Source organism: Schistocerca americana, chromosome 7 (assembly GCF_021461395.2).
Source record: "Schistocerca americana isolate TAMUIC-IGC-003095 chromosome 7, iqSchAmer2.1, whole genome shotgun sequence".
Taxonomy (NCBI): Eukaryota; Metazoa; Arthropoda; class Insecta; order Orthoptera; family Acrididae; genus Schistocerca; species Schistocerca americana.
The window spans coordinates 442,242,129-442,263,223 of NC_060125.1; the positions used below are offsets into that span (position 1 = coordinate 442,242,129).

At 39.0% G+C, this 21,095-nt stretch overlaps 1 protein-coding gene across 4 annotated transcripts in view; it reads right to left on the reverse strand.

Moving 5' to 3' along the window:
- Positions 1–724: 724 nt before the first annotated feature.
- Positions 725–21,095, reverse strand: part of LOC124622133 (la-related protein 1B) — a 137,746-nt gene continuing 117,375 nt past the window's right edge. For all 4 annotated transcript variants that reach the window (XM_047147755.1, XM_047147756.1, XM_047147754.1 and 1 more), the window contains 5 exons: positions 18,390–18,541; positions 18,099–18,243; positions 17,259–17,368; positions 9,738–9,871; positions 725–4,508 (listed from right to left, as the gene is read on the reverse strand). In XM_047147755.1, coding sequence (XP_047003711.1) covers positions 4,206–4,508; positions 9,738–9,871; positions 17,259–17,368; positions 18,099–18,243; positions 18,390–18,541 — 844 coding nt within the window. In that variant the 3' untranslated portion in view covers positions 725–4,205. The remainder of the gene's footprint in view (positions 4,509–9,737; positions 9,872–17,258; positions 17,369–18,098; positions 18,244–18,389; positions 18,542–21,095) is intronic.

A 21,095-nucleotide genomic window follows, 5' to 3' on the forward strand; every position in this document is an offset into this window, starting at 1 on the left:
GGTGGACAGGGGCAGGGAGGGGGGGTGGACAGGGGCAGGGAGGGGGGGTGGACAGGGGCAGGGAGGGGGGGTGGACAGGGGCAGGGAGGGGGGGTGGACAGGGGCAGGGAGAGGGGGTGGACAGGGGCAGGGAGAGGGGGGAAGGGAGGGGTGGGGGAGGCTGAGGAGGGACTTGAGAGTGTCTGAGGGGGAGAGGGAGAGGGAAGGGGGAGGGAGAGAGTGCAAATAGAGTAGTTAATATTATGATTAAAATCAGTAGAAGATTAGAAATAAAACATGTATTTTAGACCAATTAATTGAAAAAAGTAATGATCACATTCATGTTGATCAAGAGGTTACAGGGAAGGAGTAACTGACGGGACAAACCGTAATCTTCAGCATACTAGTCATGCAACTAATCCGCTGTGCTTTATCTGCCAATTTGAAAATTAATATTATTTTCAAGGCACTCATGGGCCACGAGAAACAAGTTTTTGTTGATTACCTGTAAATGACGGCCCACCATGGCAAACGGCTGCAGGGTGTAATCCTAGCCACCGTATACATAGTTTCAAAAAATCAACCACTTTCCCTTGTACGCATGATTTAGAAGTAACAGCTCTCTCATATAACAAACTTTTTTTCACTCAACCATTCTAATGTAGAGAGTTGCAATAAACCAGATTTGGAAGATAAACACAACAACTAGAATTTCTCACAATTGGAATGTAAGTAAAAAATAATGTTAGTTTTTACAGTTTTAATGTAATTTTTAACTTATTTTTGTTCTTACAAAATTTTAGACATGTTATATGGATGTCTGTATATTAACACACACATATACATACACAAAATCAGCACTATTACAAATTTATTACAAATGTATACAAAATTATGCTTAATATGAGTCTGGCGTATGCGGTTTCCTCTACCATACGGCTTTGACAATATTTAAGAGCCAACTAAGGATTACATGTCTTTCTGAAATATTTTGAGTCAATGATGTAATCCCAGTTACTCAGTAGAACTGAAAAAATAACCAGAACAAAGCGACTTTAAATTATCACATGGCTCATCTTAAGTTTATCATTTGTCTGTATACATATGATAGCAAAAAAATGTGGACATAATTCAATGTGAGCAACAAGAATCGCTGATCTCAGCAAGCTAAATACAAAATGTTTGTTATCAAAATTTTCTGCCTTTAAAAAAATATTTTTTATGTCCCAGTCATGGAATATCACACATCCAAATGATACCTACATAATTTTTTTAAAGGTTAGGCTTGAAACAATTCTTTTTTACATTACAGCATGTGATATGTATGTCCAACAAAGTTATGAATCTATTTTAAATAAAAAGTCAACAGTAAGTATGTGAAAATGTAGTATGCATCTACATACCCTTTAGAAAAGAAAGCTGTTTCAGTTTCTTAGGAGATTACAACTGAGCAAAACTCAAATCAAGAAGTACAACACAGACCTGAACCCTAAAAATTATTCCATAATCAACATAATTGATTCACATTGCAGTTATCAGATTCTCCAAAAATCTATCGAAACAGATACAAATACCACAAAGAGTGACTAGGAACCATATCATAGCAGAAATCCTGTCTCAGTTTGTTTTGCCTTCTTTTTCCAGACCAATTTAATGTGATAATACTATACCTTTTACTGTACAAATAAGTGATGTGAAACGCTGATACAGTTCATCACTGAAATGCAGTTCACCCAAAATAAAGTGCTGAACACTAAATTTCTCTCGCCCACCACTATAGAGACAGATTTAAATGCACAGATCATTGGGCTTAGAACAGTTTATCATACATACTGAGATCAAGTATCTGCAAATCTTGTGCAAAACATACACTACATTTTAACTGCATTAATTCAGAAAGGTAAAAGGCACATTTTTGATCATACATACCAGTTATCTAAATTCATCTACACTATTTACAATGCAGGAAAATCAAAATTGCTCTTCCTGGTGGGCCACTTCTAGCAATAACCTTATTATTTTAAATGTAGAGTCTGCCAACGAAGTGCAGAAAAGATTCCTATTATTAAACTTTATTATTGCATTTAACATCTGAGCTTGGACAAGACTTAATTGTTATTTGATGGAGTTATCATAAATGCTGTAATATACAGTACCTAATTTTTCTTTTTTTGTAGATTGTCTTGTAAGCAAGCACAATGAAATTGAGAAGGAGTTGTCAAAGAAACAAAAATCAAGTATTGTTCTATCTTACTTTTCACGGTAACTTTCATATTTTGATGAATATCAACATAAAAATATTCAACATGAGAGTAGCAATCTCAAATAAATTTAAAACCTTGATGAAAACTATCATTATTCTAAATGCATTATTTTCTAAATACTTAAAAACAATACATAACAAAATACACAACAAACAACATGAATTTCCCCAATCCCAAACTACCAGTCAAAACAATAATAATAGTAATAATAATTATTATAATAATAATAATAATGTGGGTACAATAAAACACACTGAAAATCTACCAGTACAACAAACTTTACTTCTTTCACAGTTGCATTCTATAGCATGGATCAGAAACCCCCAAGAGTAATCTGAATGTAATAGTTATACAAGAAGCACTTTTCTGAATAAAACATACATGCGTCTAACAAAAAGAAATATTGTATGATTAAGAAAGACGGTTCTTGTTTATTATCCGTTATATTGTCTCGCTGTTTATGAAAAGTGTGTCACAGTCAGTATTAAAACTGTAGAACACCAATTTGATGTTATTCACGGACCAAAAAAAGCCACAAAATAACCATGTTACGAACCATGCCATACACAATTCTTCGCAAAACTGGAATAAACATGAACACACAGTTTTATTTATTTTTTTAAAACGACTTAAGAACAAAAAGATTATTACTCAGGTCAATAACATAATATCCATATATTTTACTCCCATTAAACACGAGTTCTGAAAGTTGATGCAACTTCAGATCACATAAAAAACATTTGCATATAAACTGTTGGAATCTCTGGAAAGGTATTTTGTCAAGTAAATAGATCCTTCTCCCAATGCTTCCCATAAAACCATAAAATTCTTTGCAAAATTCTCAATACATATACATGATGCTTACTGCAATCAAAGATATGAGTGTGTATGTCATAAAACACTGATCAATCTTCTGCAGTTTAACAAATACAACACACCTAGACAAGTAGAACACTGAATTCTGTAAAATTTGCAAGCAACAAAATGACTTGATACAAACTGCATTTTCACAAATAATAAGTGAAGGACACTGTACGATGAAGCTTTAATATTAAGATGGTTCAACAATGTCAGAATGCATACAGGGCCAAAAATGTCTCTACTGATCAAGTGTTCCTCAGCAAAAATCTGCATTTCCAACTTTCCATAAAAGTGTACAACTTTTTTGTGCTAGACAACACTGTTCAATACCAGACATAGAAGTATGCATGCATCAACTGACAGAACACTCACAGCTCTTTCACTTTCGGAAGACAAACGAGTTTGAAACAATAAAACATTTCCTAACTCTAATAACAAAGTGTACAGTTTCACACACAAATAATAGTAAAACAGTGCTCATAAGCACTGAATATATAAAAATTATTCAGTACTGCAGTAAATAGATTAAAGGTATATAATACACAAGGGGGAAAACTACCTTATCTTTAAAAAATGCCTATTGTCACTTGTAAAACCTACACAATTTTTGACTTTGTAATGCTAGTGGAACTTGCAGGCGGAAAAAAAAGGGGGGGGGGGGGTGAAATGACAAGGGAGGAGAGAACGGGGATGAGAATCTGTGGCAAGTTGGAGGCTAAGTGACTTTTCTTCTCTTGGTAACTGCAAGGCACTGACTGAAAATATAGCATTTTTCCCTGTCAATAAAACATGAACACAGGAAAGTAAGGAAACATTTTGTCAAAAACAGTTTTTGAAATGACTGTCTTGCACATCTCACAAGTGACTTTAAGAATAAAACCTGTTCCTAAAAATGCTGCCTCTGGCTTCACTGCGACACGGAGCTTTTAGATCAACCCACTAAGCAAATGGCAGGTGCTCACTTTTCAACATATAAATATTTAGTCATTTAAAAATTCATGTCTGGCAATATGAAGGGCAGCACACTCCGTGACTTTTGAGGTTGAAGAAATAAATGCAGAGAAAACACTACAGTCATTTCTTCATCAATAGTTCAAGATTTCAGGCCTCCTCTGAGTGAGAGCTACAGTCTTCTTTCACCACCCTGATAGGGACTTCCTTCTTGCCACCACCAAAGTCAAAGGAAACATGTGCCTTATTACTGCTTCCTGATGTGTTTGAACTGACACCAACAGGACCCAGAGAGTCTGCACGTACACGTCCTGACCCACCAGACAATCGACGTATTCGTTTTTGTTGTAATGGATGCCGCTGCCGTACCTCAACACTATAACTCTCTGAGACACTTCTATTTCGACGCTTGATCATGTGCAGTCTTCCTAAAAATTCTTTTGGATCTGCAGGCTGGAATAACAAAATGTTATATGAAGGCTCTTTAAATGAATACAGCAATTTCAATACATGGGTTATCTACCAATTTCTACATCAAACAAGATGTCTCTCATTAAAACACAAACTACAAACTTATTTTCTGACACCCCCCCCCCCCCCCACACACAATGAAAGCAATTAAAATGATGACCCATAACCTACATTACTATTATGATGATCACTGTGTGATCATAGTTCAATAATTCATCTACAATATGTATCAGTGTAGGACTGTTAATGATACCACCACGAATGGTTGCATACAGGCAAATTCGAGCCGTATTAGAACTCGAGGTCCTACAAAGTTATTTACATATAAAGTGATGTTTGTCAGATTGCATAATTTAATATCTCAAATAAAAAAATTGTTAATTTATCTAAATCTACAAATCACTGCTATCAAGTGTTCTCCATTCTGCCTTAAATTATTGCTTTTTAAATGACATGGTTACCTTTGATTGTAAGATCATTTTTTTTTATAAAAGCCACTACCGCAATTTTGATCCTGACATAATTATAGAGTGTAATATGCAAAATTGTGCTTCAGTACATTTTTTAAAACACTGTCCACCTGATAATGGCAGCGTGGCTGAAATTGCATTAGTGAGTTTTACATATAAATAAGTTTACAGCCAAAGCTGACCATTAGGTCATTAAAAAAAAAATTCACATGGCTGTGAACCTCCGCTGTGCCCTCTATGGTATTTTTTTTAGGTTGCTTTATAACAAACATTACTTTAACTTAAGCTGTAGCTATTCTACCACAGAGGTGTGTGTGTGTGTGTGTGTGTGTGTGTGTGTGTGAGAGAGAGAGAGAGAGAGAGAGAGAGAGAGAGAGAGAGAGAGAGAGAAAGAGAGAGAGAGAGAGAGGACGGTGTGAAACTCAAGAAACCTTTACGGACACACATTAAATGTCGCAGAAACCCTACGGTATTGAGTGCTTAAGCCATACTCAGTGTTACAAATAATTCAGAAGGTTTCAAAATGGCTGGATGGAAGTTAACGATGACCCTAGTTCAGGATGCCCTTCAACATCTACTGACAATGCTCATGCCTGGAACATAAACCAAATTGTGTGTGTCAATCAAATACTGACTGACTGAGAGACTGCGGAAGAATGATTTCAGTTGCATCATGTCATGAGATCTTGACACAGCGTCTTGGAATGTGACATGTTGCCACCAAGGTTGTCCCACGGCTCACGAGTCAAGACCAAGACCAAAAAGACGTTCACCTCGCAATCTGTGAAGAGCTTTTGGATCATGCAAATGAGAACAGGATGTTCCTTAAGAGAATTGTAACTGGTGACGAGTCATGGGTCTATGGATACGATGTGGAATTATGAGGGTAATCCCAAAAGTAAGGTCTCCTATTATTTTATAAGTACACAGACCTGTTTATTTCTACAATGGTTTACATCAGTTTACAGCTTGAACATTTAGCTATTTTTCGACATAATCACCGTTTCTGTAGATGCATTTTTGTAAACACTGTGGCAGTTTTTGTATACCCATGTCATACCAGCTCGCCGCCATGCTGTTCAGAAAGTTATGAACCTCTTCTTTCACCTCGTCGTCGGAGCTGAATAGCTTTCTGGCCAAATGTTCATTTAACCTACGGAACAAGTGATAGTCACTGGTCGCCAAGTCAGGACTATAGGGTAGGTGGTTGATTATGTTCCACTGAAACTGTTGCAGGAGAGCAATGGTTTGCCAAGCAATGTGTGGGCGAGCGTTGTGATGGAGAATGTGTACGCCCTTGCTCAACATTCCACTTCTCCAGTTCTGAATTGTCCGTTTGAGTTTTTTCATAGTACCTGACAGCGTTAATTGTAGTCCCAGTGGCTCAACCTTCAACACTGTCTCCTCAGAAATTGATGATCTCCTTGCTTCTTTGTTCATCATGAATTTCAGTCCGACCAGTTGCCAACTCTCTACACCACTTACGAACATTTCTGACATCCATGCATGACTCACCATACACTTCCGTCAATTGGCATTGGATTTCAATCGGCGCAGTGCCCTTTGCGTTCAAAACCTGACTAACTGCGCGCAATGCGCACTTGGCGCTAACATCCAACGGGAGCTCTATTCTCAATGGCTGCCAAACCAAGACTGAGCGCCTCAGCGTAGTGTGTACATGTTTATACATAGCGCTTGAAGCACTCTTCATAACAGTGTTACCAACTGCCACACAAATAGAGTTCTGTACTTATATAAAAAAAAAGAAGACCTTACTTTTGGGATTACCCTCATATACGTAAATTGAAGGTGGGGAGGAAGGAAAGGAAAGAGATTACTGATGTCAGCTGCATCAGGAAGTTATGTGGAATCAGCAGTGACGAGCAAAAATGTTTAACAAATCGGGATTCTAACCCGGAATCTTCTGCTTACTAGTCAGGTATATTAACCACTGCGCCATCTGGGGCACAGCGTTATCGCAACTGCGCTGACTATCTCGGTACACCTCATGGCCGACCCACACTGCCACTGAGAGCCACCTATCCACACTCCCTGTCGTTTTTCTTCATACTCGCTACTCAGAGAGAAGGTGCATCAGGAAAACAAATTTTCATAAATAAGTTTTATAATGTAGGAAAAGATACACTCCTACTTGCCGTAAAGATGACAGAATCAAATATCAGGAAATACGAACGGCTGCTGTCAGGTAGTTACATGAGAAAAAGATAACAGTAATAAAAGAAATGAAAACCAAATGCCAAGGGTATTACTTTAAGATTTCTGGGGCTCATGAAAGCTCTTAAAGTTTTGAAATGGGTTAAGAATGCAGTCACATTCTGTGAAACCCACAACCTTTCTTTTCATTTATAGTTGATCTACTGTTTAAAACTAACTGTTTGAAACTAACCCGCAACATTCGGCATCCTCAAGGCATGTCGCGTCACATATTACACTGAAATGTGGGATATCTACAAGCAGTCTAGTTACACTGAAATGTGGGATATCTACAAGCAGTCTAGACTTTTTCAAAATATTGTTGTACGAAGGACATGTAAAAAAGACAGTCAAATTATTTTATGTGATTTCCAAATTTTTTGTTAACGTGAACTGGGCTGAATGGAGCTAAGAGTATGTCAGCAAGCACACCATCACATTACATCTCATGGCAGTATGTGTGTTAACAGACAGGCTGTGTTGAAGTGTTTTTCAGACGCTAGTTGACACACAGCATTGGTTGCAGTAGAAGGTGATGGTTTGATTAAAGAATGGGTAGTCAGATGTTTTTACTGAGTGAGTCATATGAGGACACTTTCTGATGATATCCTTGCACTGAAGAACAGATGGAATTTGAATGAGTTGTGTGATGGTCTTTGTGAAGGAACATGCTAAAACAGATGAATGACCTCTTTCTCAATGATTTCCTTAAATTGACACACCACTTAGTTATTGAACATGTGACTCAAAAGTGTAGTGTTTGTTACCCTGTTGGAGAGTATTTATTTCACCTAAAAATGTATCCTTCAGATTCTGGTTCACTCCTTCTGTTTAACTGTTCTAAGCCCTTATTTAAGAACAGCATTTAAGCAAAAATACGCAAGTCCCCAGAGATTAGCTAAAAAGGGGATTTACTGTCTACTTTGAATGTAAACATAGAAGTTTCAGCAGACTATTAGGGAGTCTACTTGTTACGACACGTTTTACGTTTTCAATCTTTAAAGCAGCGAATGCCCTGAGTGGACACAAGTTATTTTTATCTATCTGGGACTGGTAATAATGAACTGTTCTGTGGAAACACTTACCACCATCTACAATTTTATCAAATTGCAGTCCATTCTCAGTTTAATAATACAGTGTCCTGCTTGAGAGTGTATATGATGATTCTACTGAACAATAGTGAGCCTGCAGTCAATACTTGGCTGTTACGTTAACTAGTTTTGTAGCTTCGTCCAAATAAATATCACGCAAGTAAACAAAAACTATCATTTCACATCTTTACTGTGTTTCTTGTCTTTTATGCATCACCTTATGAATTGTACAAAATTCTGCTGCTATCTCTCTCAGTACTGAGAGATGTACAAAGAAAAACTATAGCTATGAGAGCCAGTTTGGTTAATCTGCTCTAAAGGTAAATATGTATCCTGCTGTCTAGTCAGATAACTTCACTACTATTTCCCTCTGCTCACAATGGTGTAAAGTAGACATTTGTGTACATACACTGACAGTTTGTTGTGACGGAGTAGTGGACTTCACTAAGTACATATTTCGCTCTTGTTTCTTGGCATAACCCACAACAATTTTTTTCTGAAAATTATAGTAGGAAAAGTTCTACCAGAACGTACAGCCGCCACCAAACAGCTCCTCCTGTCACCCCCTCCCAATCATTGTTTCCCCATGTCATGTGCTCTGAACTTCACCAGCCACATATGTAGACCATGCCCCACCCACTCCACCCTTCAGCATTACAAGCCTGCACACCTACTGTCTCCCTCTGACTACCTAGTAGCTACCTAGCCCCACCCCCATCCCCTCTCCTCCTCCTCACCTCTTTCTCCCACTACCCACCCAACATGGTGGTGGTAGTTGTTAGTGTTTAACGTCCCGTCGACAACGAGGTCATTAGAGATGGAGCGCAAGCTCGGGTTAGGGAAGGATTGGGAAGGAAATCGGCCGTGCCCTTTCAAAGGAACCATCTCGGCATTCGCCTGAAACGATTTAGGGAAATCACGGAAAACCTAAATCAGGATGGCCGGAGACGGGATTGAACCGTCGTCCTCCCGAATGCGAGTCCAGTGTGCTAACCACTGCGCCACCTCGCTCGGGTACCCACCCAACACAATCCCCCCCATCAGTCCACCAGCCGAACTGCAATCCTGGCAGTGTGTCCTGATGACACAATGTAGGTGCAAAGTTACGTTGTGTGTGTGTGTGTGTGTGTGTGCGCGCGTGTGCGTGTCCGTCCGTCCAAAAGCTAGAAAGTTTCTCTCTCGTGTCCCTGTCAATGACGACTCATACTAGTTTTATAAAAATTATTGATACCAAGCTGGTCTTTCTGAATCCTTTTCATCAGTATGGCACTACAAGTTTATCACTCTTTTCTAAAAGAATGATAGGTCTTAAAGAAATTGGCAATAAATTTACTAATTTTGTCTTTAAATTATACACAAATACAGAAACTCTACGATTAAAAATAAACATTCATTGTATCACTAACAGGTTAACTAATTTTGATTGCAGAACTCACCTCAACCACTCTGAAATCCTCAATGCTCTTGAACTTCGAAAGATGTTCTTTCAATTTTGGGTTAACAATCAAATTTGCACTATGCTTGTAATATTTCAGGAAGGCCCAAAATTTTTCTAGACCATATAACTGCCCTGAAATTAATAAACATGCCAGTGTAATGGAATGTGAAGTAAAGACGTATTTCCTTTCTTACAACTGTAGAAAGGTGTTGACACAATGCACATAGTATATTAATTTTTCCCTAGTATCATATTTTAACAAGGTGATACCTATGTCAGTTTTACAACACAACTTCAGCAATATATACACATCAAAAGAAGTTCTACATCAACCCAGTTCCCAGAACTACTGAAGATAGACCCTGACTGTGGGTATTGTATCACAGACACATTCCCTTTGACTGACTAGAGATGTCACTAAACCCACCCAAAGATGTAAACAACCATGCATCAAGAGCGCCTCAGACAGAGGGAGCCCAACAGCCAATCAGTTCCAGTCATTCCACCAGGAAGGAGGTACACGGCTCGTGATGTCTTTAGTTCAACCATGCCTAGACAGTCAATACCGCAGTTCGATCGTGTTCGCATTGTTACTTTGTGCCAGGAAAGTCTCTCAACAAGGGAAGTGCCAGGCGTCTCAGAGGGAAACCAAAGCGGTGTTGTTCGGACACGGGGACAGGAACTGTCGATGGAACGCCTCACTCAGGCCGCCCAAGGGCTACTACTGCAGTGGATGACCGCTACCAATGGATTATGGCTCGGAGGAACCCTGACAGCAATGCCACCATGTTGAATAATGCCTTTCATGCAGCCACAGAACGTCATGTTACGACTTGAACTGTGTGCAATAGGCTGCATGATGCGCAACTTCATTCCCGACGTCCATGGTGAGGTCCATCTTTGCTGGCATCACCTTCTCTTCACCAATAAGTGTCACATATACGTTCAACCAGACAATTGTCAGAGCCATGTTTGGAGGCAACCCAGTCAAGCTGAATGCATTTTACACACTGTCCAGCAAATGCAGTTAAGGTGGAGATTCCCTGCTGTTTTGGGATGGCATTGTGTGGGGCTGAATTATGCCATTAGTGGTCATGGAAGGTGCCGTAACAGATGTAGGATACATGAATGCTATCCTCCGACCGATAGTGCAACCATACCGGCAGCATATTGGTGAGGCATTCGTCTTCATGGACAACAATTCGTGCCCCTATTGTGCACAGTATAGTGCATAGTATAGTGGCCAGCATGTTCTCCAGACATGAACCCTATCAAACATGCCTGGGATAGATTGAAAAGGGCTGTTTATGGACGACGTGACCCACCAACCATTCTGAGGGATCTACACCGAATTGCCAATGAGGAGTGGGACAATCTGGACCACCAGTTTCTTGATGAACTTGTGGATAGTATGTCATGACAAATACAGGCATGCATCAATGCAAGAGGAGGTGATACTGGGTATTCAGCAATCTGTACCACCACTTCTGAAGGTCTCGCGGTATTGTGGTGCAACATGCGATGTGTGGTTTTCATGAGCAATAAAAAGGACGGAAATGAATGGTTATGTTGATCTCTATTCCAATTTTCTGTACACGTTCCTGAACTCTTGGAATAGAGGTGATGCAAAACTTTTTTTGATGCGTGTACTTCCTAGATGCATACACAAACATGAAACAGGCATATACAGATCTCAGCAAGCAGGTTGTGCAGAGAAAAGGTAGCCAGACTAACATTTGTCTCTTACATATAAAAAAAATACCTTAAAATGAAAGATAGTATAAATTATTTACCACACACAATAATAATCATTAATCTTTGGATCAACAAAGATACCTTAATGTCTGATGATATTTCTCATCATTCTTCCCACAGCAAAGACAATATCTAAAACTGTTGCTTGTCATGCAACATACAAAGTTAAGAATAATAAACAATTGCACAGCAGGGATATTTCATGTTTAAACACAATTCACTGACAATAATGAAGTTATTTCGAGTGTTCCTAGAAGTACAATATTTTGCTGAACCAAGGTAAGCCAGTATCTTTAAAAACACTCAAAAAATACCCTCATTTATGCCTGAAAAAATTCCCACATTTCTGTTTCCTGTGTATGAATACTTTTTACGCAGTACAAATGTCACTGCTCCTCTCCTGGAAGAAAAAAAAAGAAGCTATTGTTCACTTGCATATACCAAATTGCAGCCGCAAACTGAACTATGTACTCAACTAATAAAATGAACTGCATTCAAACAATAATGTACAATATTATCCTGATGGTAATATTGCTATGTACCTAGGTTTTATTTTTACACTTATGAGCAACTGAATTACATACTTCTCTTGTAATGCATAGCACCTGTTTTCGTTTTGGTGATTGTGGCAACTCTGGCAGGCTGTTCTCTGCTGCTTCTACAGTTGCCCACAGTTCACAGATAATTGGTGGAGGAAGTTCTGCTTGTGTACTTAACATCTTTGACAACGCTTACTAGGATGGAGTGGGACATCAGCAGTTGGACGTCATGCTGAATATGAAATACGTTCAACAAATTCTCAATTTTGTAATGAAGGAGTGGTGTTGTCTTCCTGAAAGTTACAGGTCTCCACTGTTGCACATGACCTGGTACCAGACAAATACGATTCCCATAGAAGGGACACTGACAGCTGTAAGTCAACTTATGTACAGCTGCAAAAGATATGTAATGTGGCAAAGTAAAGAATGGAAAACAAAGGAACTAGAGTGGCCTGTGTAATGCCTTGGTAGCGCAGTAATTAAATCAACACGTGGCAGCATGTCACTGTGTAAGAAAGCAGGCGGATCCTGGCCATCTGTTATGTATTTCTTCCCTCTACCCTCCCCCAAAAATTATTTATTTTGCAAATATCTTCCATACATCATTCATATGACCTGCACAGTATCTAAATTCTAAAATACTGACTCAGGGCTTAGCCAACTTAACTTTATGATCTACTGCCTCCTTTTGGTTATTTAGAATCCATCCGTATTGTTAGTTTGGCTAAAAACCATGCTAATTACAAAACATCAGCAATTTCAGATTTCATTGCCATTGTAAATATATACCTATCAACTTCCTGATAAACTAGATCAAAACGATATATAAAGGAGTCAAGTATTCTTATAATCAATGATGAAAATATAATAGCAAGATTTGCATCCTTGGTTAAAACATTGTTACTGAAACAAAATTCCATATGCAGGCAAACTAGCCATATTATTGTTATCTGAAAGTTCCCATTCAAACAAATCTTCTTCCACTGTTCAGTTAGTCAGAAACGCAAATCTTTAACTGTAATTTATGAAAATCCAGCAAACAACAGTAGGTAAATTCAGTCCTAATTACTGTCTTCTTATAAAAGAGGCTTGCTAGAAGCTATTTTAGGTTAGTCTGCATTGAGTTTGAAGGGAGCAACATTTATTCCCAAAAATACAGGATAATGTAATTAGTACCATGGACTGTGCCAAATTTCAATAATGTTTACTGTGACAATATGTCCAATTTGTGAACTTTGGTGTCACAATATTGCAGAATGTCAGTGGAGTATGTGGCTAGCTGTTTATATGTGGATAATTTAAGTAGATGAGACTGAAACTGGCCATAAACAGCAGTTCTTTCATTCGGTGTCCAAATTCAGTTAATATGTATGAACTAAAAATATGTTGTGGACTACATCACTGACAAGAGCTTGCTTTTAACACCCATGTTTTGGACCCTGACAAGGGTTACAGCACTTGTATTTTCTCCCCACTTAATACCTTGTACAAAGGTCATTATTAAACATCCGCATACTGTATACAGAAAGTTGCTAAGAACAGATTACTCTCTCCAGACTTACCCATGAGTACGATAGTGCTTATGAATATGCTAATCTAGTGAACCATTCAAAACCCATAGAAGATCCAGCATGTTGAGCCCCTGGAATATGTTGCTCTGAAAAACACTATCTGCTTACCTGGCAAAAATAGTTGACGAGTTTCAAAAGACTGTTGTAACATTCCCACCACATCAATAGCATAAACACTGATTAAAATAGATATGATTGTAGTTTCAGTAAACAAAGTGGCATGGACCATTCATACACCCACTGGATTCTCCTACTTTGCAACACCATACTATATACTACCACGGCGCACTCATTTGTGAATACCATATCACACCCTGACCTTTTGAGACATTGAGTAACTTCCTCTTCCCTCAAGAACAATATTAAGGCCATGAAAAGCCCCTTTTTTTCCAGTGAGGAATGGCTCATTAAGAGACAAGACTAAAAGAGAGAAGGTGTAGCTGACATTGTACCTTTGGCTATCACTTGTTACTATGAAATGTATTGTGCAATTAGAGACATATGTAAACCCCTTCACAGACAGTCGGAATGCAGCCACCACACACAAGATAAACTGCAACATGCAATAGTATTATAAAATATAAATCATAATCCAGTTTGAGTGAAATGCCCTTATAGGAAAGTTGAGCACAGCCTTCTCTTTACATTTGTCCATCAAACTTATATTTGCAAGGTGACAACATTGCTTCTTATGACCTAGAGCAAGGAACCTTTAAAGCTCAGCATGTAGGGCAGCTGTTCTGACATTAATATTAACAAGCTCAGTAACATTTTATTTTCATAGTATACTTTACATTCTCTTATAAATATAAGTAATGCGTATTTTGACATAATCTCAATACAAGTCACTGATAGCAACACAATGTTGCAGACGACTTGTTAAAACTATTCACAAGTATATTACATCGTTTGATTTAGTTGCAACATGATATTATCCTCAAGTGGAAAATGTGTGTGAACTGGTACAATGAACTATTGATAATAGGCAGTTATTTCAACCAAGAATATTTCCTACAGTACTTCAACCAAAACACACATATACCAATAATAATAAAAATAATAATAATAATAATAAACATCAAAACTGGAGAAAGAAGACATGATTTTTATTGAGACTTGTTCAACTGCATATCAAAAAAAATTTTTAATAGTGGCACAAGGAATAACTTTTAAATCTGATGAAACAGAGATCGGGATTAAAAATAACATGTGGAAAAAGACTGCTTAGTTTCTCCAAATGATGTAGCTATATTGACAGATGACTTTTAAACAGGAACAGAACAAATTCACACACTGAAAGAAGTATCAGAACGAACTGGTTAAAAAAAAAAAAAAAAAACATTAATATCAAATATCATTGACAATACAACGTAGCTGAATGGTAAGACATATGAACAGATTTAAATATCAGTGAGACTAGAGAAAGCAGCACATTTGGCATCAGTGGAAAAAAAAATAAAGAAAACTGACAACTGTCATAATGGTTGCACTTTTTTTTTTTTTTGGTAGTTCCTAAATGATCGAATAACGAAATAAATAAAAACAACAGTAACATAATAATTACAACGGAGAGTCTGAAATCATTAATAATTATTATTCTTCTAATTTCCAGAATTCAAGAGCACTGCATCAAAGCTACACATCATCAGTAAATTAACAGTATAAAATGATGCCTTTTAATTTCTGAAAGTTGCATCATCTCCTCTACTCTTATAAATGGTATGTACAGTTTATGACAAATGTGGCTATGGGCCAATAACTGCAGTGGCTAATCAGATGCCATGCACGGCAGATTTGTTAGAACTTGTATCTTGAAATCAGCAAGAACTGCAGATGTCAGTTTGTAGTGGGAATTCGTCATTCAAATAGTCTGCAATTTGTGGCAATAGTCTTGACAGTACAGGCATGCTGCTAGTAATGCACGAACCTAGAGAAACTATGAAACCCAAGGGTTTTAATCAAGATAGGTGTTCTACTTCCATTGCAGCAAGAGCCTCTGTTCCCAAATGCTTGCTTATAATTTTGACAAGTGCATTAATACTGCGTGAACTTTCACAGAAAATGTCATCTTCAGAGGAAATATTGTGCTCCAATAAATCAGCCCGTTTGTTGGGTATTGTGGAGTTTAACATTCCCCCATCAGAGGCAGCTAAAATTTGGGTGTGATCATAGGTTAATGTCTGTTAAGTTCGACTATTCCTCCAGTAACTGTTTTCTCAGCCAATTTGTCAGCGAGTTCTTTTCTTGGTATCGATATACATGTGATGCGAATCCCACTATTTTGTGATATACATGTGATGTCGAAGCCCACTATTTTGTAAGTCAAATAAGAAGTATTTAATATTAAAAAGACCAAAATATTACAATAATAGCAATGATCTATCACTTCAGGCAGATGAAAGAATAACAGCAAAAGTTAACAGTTTTCGAGTTCCAATGTCTCTAGACATTGCTAACAACTCTGAAGCGAGTAATGCTGCACGCATTCACAGGTGTGTGTCACTCGTGGACCTTGCACTTATGGTAAACATAACCCAAAGGTTAATTAACTCTGGACCCATCAGAGTACATAGCTACACAGTTGAGGTATATGTGGAGAGCCAAGATAAACAGGCATCAAAGGACAATGGGGGCTGCTTTCCTTAAGGCCACAGAGCAAATCATTAACTGTGTCACAAAGTGAGTTACACACCCCAGGGAGAACCCAGGGTGGACTTTGTGGTCAAGAAATAGTGAACTGGGGATTCCTGCACAGAGCCTCCAATCACATATCAAATGTAGTACCTTTTCTATGGTGATGATGTGTAAGCAAGCCTTTTCTGAATTACTTTATTAGTAATTCGGCTGTCACCTATGAGTATGGTACTACACTAATGTCCATAAGCTCAACATCAGGTAGTTCCGAATTACAGCACAGCCATTGGTTTGGGAGGGTGATGTATTTCATTGTGGATCAACTGCCCTGATGCCACTCACTATGACTGGAGACAGCTATCACCTCATCTTTGGAATCGTTACCTGGCATAGCAATCACTGCATGAAGTCACTGAATGGATGGACATGCTCCTAGGTCCTAATCCTTAGCATATATAGGATACAGGCTCTTCAGATGTCAGTAGCGCAATCTCTACAATAACAATGGGTCATGAAATTTTACATGAACATTTCTCAACCCCCTCACCTTTCCCTAGGATAGAATGGTTACTGCGTTTGATGTCAGGAGCACAGGAGCATACACACATCTTCACGTAAGTTGGGGGTTGCATGGAATCGTCAAGCACACAAAAGGTAAGGCATCCTTCCTCAGGTAGTTTGCACTGTTGTAAAATTAGGAAGATTATGGAGCTCCATCCATAAATGGGGCATAATTATTTAAGCTGAAAAAGCTGAGGGTGTTTTGCAAGCGGAGCTATTGCTGAAGTTGTGCTGATAACAGCAAAGTTGTCAATATGTAGAGAAAACAATCAAGTGTCAGTGTACCTCTTACAACAGACAAGAGTTATTGTGAATCTCTTCTAGTCCTTTACTTCACAAATAAAGCGTAACTTCCGAGTACTATGCCATGCATGTATACTACTTAGAAAATTTACACATCTTGTAAAAAACTGACAGAAAGACCTTTTCAGTACGTCATATTACATGAAGAATACCAACCTGATTCATAGTCTGCAATCGTTTCCTCTTGAAAGTCTTGATATACATCTGGTCTAAATTTTTTTTCAAGGCCATAACTATAGTACCTGAAGAGACACTCCAATCCATATCTGAAAAACAAGACGATTTATTTCAGGGATATAACATAGTTAATACATAAGCTTTGTTCAACTAAATTTAAGACCAACTGATTAGTGTTAATCATCATGATCAATTTCTGTCAAATTACCTGATTAGATGCGTGACGAGTCATCACGGCTACAAGTATGTAACAAGTGATCATATTTTGCTTTAGAAATACAAAATGTAAAGTGGAAGCTATGGCATAGCAAATTCACACTTACCATCAGCAAGCTGATGTTTTCGTTTTTTGAAAACCTTACATTACCTGAAAAAAGAAATGAGCAGTGGGTTGGGGTGGAAAGCTCGGAGGCCAGGCGGGACAGGTGGGAGGTCGGGCGGGACAAGAAGTGTCTGGAGCAAATTACACTGAAAACCTACAGCAGGGAAAAACGTCTCCACATCTGGCTAACATGACAGAATGTATAATACATAACTGACTAAACAATGAAATTGAGAATTTTGTCCTTGCTGAGCCACATTCTTAGCTATTCGGATTTTCCTTTTTTTTTTTTAAATAATAATTCCAGATGAGTTTTCTATATATCTATTACACTTGCATGGCAATGGCATTAACAGCGTTACCAATTTATGGACTACTGTGTATTTCGAATAATAAACTTCACACTTACTGCAAACTTGTTAATACCAATTGTAAAACGCAAACACAAACATTTCATATATCACTATTATTTGTCAAACATTATAACATGCACTTACCTGTAGCCTTCATGAGCATCCTCAACAGCCAATGAACGGAACTCCTTGTACATGTTGCGATTGAAGTTTTCCCGCAAGAAAAATGACCAAAACCGGAATAGTGTGTTCATTTCTTGTGACTGTCCAATTCCTAACCTGTTCCTCTCTTACCATAAAAAAACAACTGATTAGTATGCACACTGTTGAATGATTGAATGATACAAATTCACACACACAATTACTAGTACTGTAAGAAATATAAATTTTGGGCCAAACAATCACACTGTGGAAAGAAGATAATGAATTACTTACCTTTCAAGCACCTTGAGTGGTACTTGTGATAAACTTCTTGGGTGAAATTATTTTCCTTGAGGAGTGAGTGTGAAGGATGTTGGAAGGCTGGCAAAGAAGTAGGAGTACCACCAGAAAGAAAACCCTCACTTGGGCTTGTTCCTGTACTGCTTCTATAAAACAGAATTTCATAATGACCATTTTTATTTGCAAATCACAAAATACCAGAAATGCAACACACCACTCTAAGAAAATAATTTACACAAACAATACACCAAAACTATTACACCTAATTTTTCTAGTGGAAAATCCAGGGTAGAATGAAGACAATATTATGAAAAGGATAGATTGCTCCTCACCATATAGTGGATATGTTGAGTCACAGACAGGCACAATAAAGAGACCACTAAACAAGTATGCTTTCAGCCAAAAGCCTTTCTACTGAAGTAGATGAAAAACACACACACACACACACACACACACACACACACACACACACGAGACCAGTGCCTGCAACCGCACGTGATGTTTCTCCAATCATGATGTATGGTTGCTTGTAGTGTGTGTGTGTGTGTGTGTGTGTGTGTGTGTGTGTGTCCGTCCCTCAGAGGACACGGCTACTTGAAGTGACAGTGTAGAGGATTTGTTTTCCTACAAATACAGCCATACAAGCTGATTCCACAATAAGAGCTCCCTAGTTTGCTTATCCACAAAAATGTCAAAAAGCTGGCCACACTCTGTTTTGATACAAATTGAGGAACCTTCCCCTTGTTTTTAATAGCAAAAGAAAGTTAACTGAAAAGCTTTCTGCTATCATGGATAATCTTCTTCAAAGTGTTCCTCAGCTGGGAACCAGTTGTTAATAAACCATAGCCTACTGTCATTCCACAAAAAACCACCCAAACAGAGCCCCATCATTTCAAGTCAAAATAATATTCCTGTGGTGTATAAAGCATCCCAGAGATTTGACATTGGATTTTATTCTTAATAACTCTGGAAACCACCAACAAACATACAGAACCTGCTTCAGTGATTTTAAGAACCCACCACAGCCATCTGTCGCACTTACTACATGTCTTTGAATTCAGCAGCACAACTATAAAAAGATGGTACTATAGTAGTCTTAAGATGGTTGTCACACAAACAATAAATGAGGAGTGAGAGACTTACAAATTTTCAATTCCCACAAATCCTGGAATCAACAATGTAGGAAAAGAGATTGCTACTTACCATAAAGAAGACATGTTAAATTGGAGGCAGGCACAATTAAAAGGCACTTACACAAATCTTATGGCCGCAGCCTTCATCAACAAAAGAGAAACACACACCATTCATACGCACGAGGAATCACAACTGACACATGCCTGACTGTCAACTTTGCCAGTACAGGCCAGAATGCAACTATCATGTGGGATGACAGCATTGTATGGGTGGGGGTGGCACGGGGCGTGGGAGGGGGCAGAGGAATGGTGTTTGGTGGAGTGTGGAGGGACTAGAATGTCAACATGCACAGCATCAGAAGGTTGTGTGGCACAGAAGTGGGGGAAACAAAAGGAGCAACAAGGAGAGGTCCAGGGAAAGATTTGAGGGTGCATTGGCAGAGGGTGGCAAACAAATAGGCCGGGACATGAGAATGAGGAGGAAGCGATAGGACAGGGGGTAAGGACAAATATGTTAGCATAGGTTGAGGCAGGGATAATTATGAGAGCAGAGAATGTGTTCTAAGGCTAACTCCTATCTGCACAGCTCATTTCTCTCCTCACTGTTACGACACCCCACACACCTACCTTCTACATGATCCCCAAAATCCACAAACCCAAGAATTCTAGACACCCCATTGTGGTCCCAGTGAAAGTAGACACGCCGCATGCGGCCCCAGTGAAAGTAGACACGCCGCATGCGGCCCCAGTGAAAGTAGACACGCCGCATGCGGCCCCAGTGAAAGTAGACACGCCGCATGCGGCCCCAGTGAAAGTAGACACGCCGCATGCGGCCCCAGTGAAAGTAGACACGCCGCATGCGGCCCCAGTGAAAGTAGACACGCCACTGCGGCCCCAGTGAAAGTAGACACGCCACTGCGGCCCCAATGAAAGTAGACACGCCACTGCGGCCCCAATGAAAGTAGACACGCCACTGCGGCCCCAATGAAAGTAGACACGCCACTGCGGCCCCAATGAAAGTAGACACGCCACTGCGGCCCCACTGAAAGAATTGCGGCCCCAATGAAAGTAGACACGCCACTGCGACCCCACTGAAGGAATTTCGGCCCTCACTGACCAATACCTCCAACCAATTGCCTTTAATCTAGCCACCCACATTCAAGATACCAACCACTTCCTTCACATTCAAGATACCGATCACTTCCTTCACTGACTCACCACCATTCCCATCCCTTTACCTCATGGGTCCCTACTTGTCACTGTTGACACTACCACCCTGTACAACAACAACAATGAACATTACTTCCCCAACGTCCTTCACTCCAAACTCACTACCTCATTCCTCATAAACCTTACAACTTTATCCTAGCCCACAACCACTTCTTCTTTGAAGTGAAAGTATACAAGCAAATCTGTGCCACAGCCATAGGGACCCACATGGCACTCTCCTATGTGAACCTGTTTATGGGCCATCTAGAGGAGACCTTCCCAGCCTCCCAAAATGCCAAACCCCTAGTCAGGTTTAACTTCATTGATGATATCTTCACGATCTGGACTCGGGGCCAAG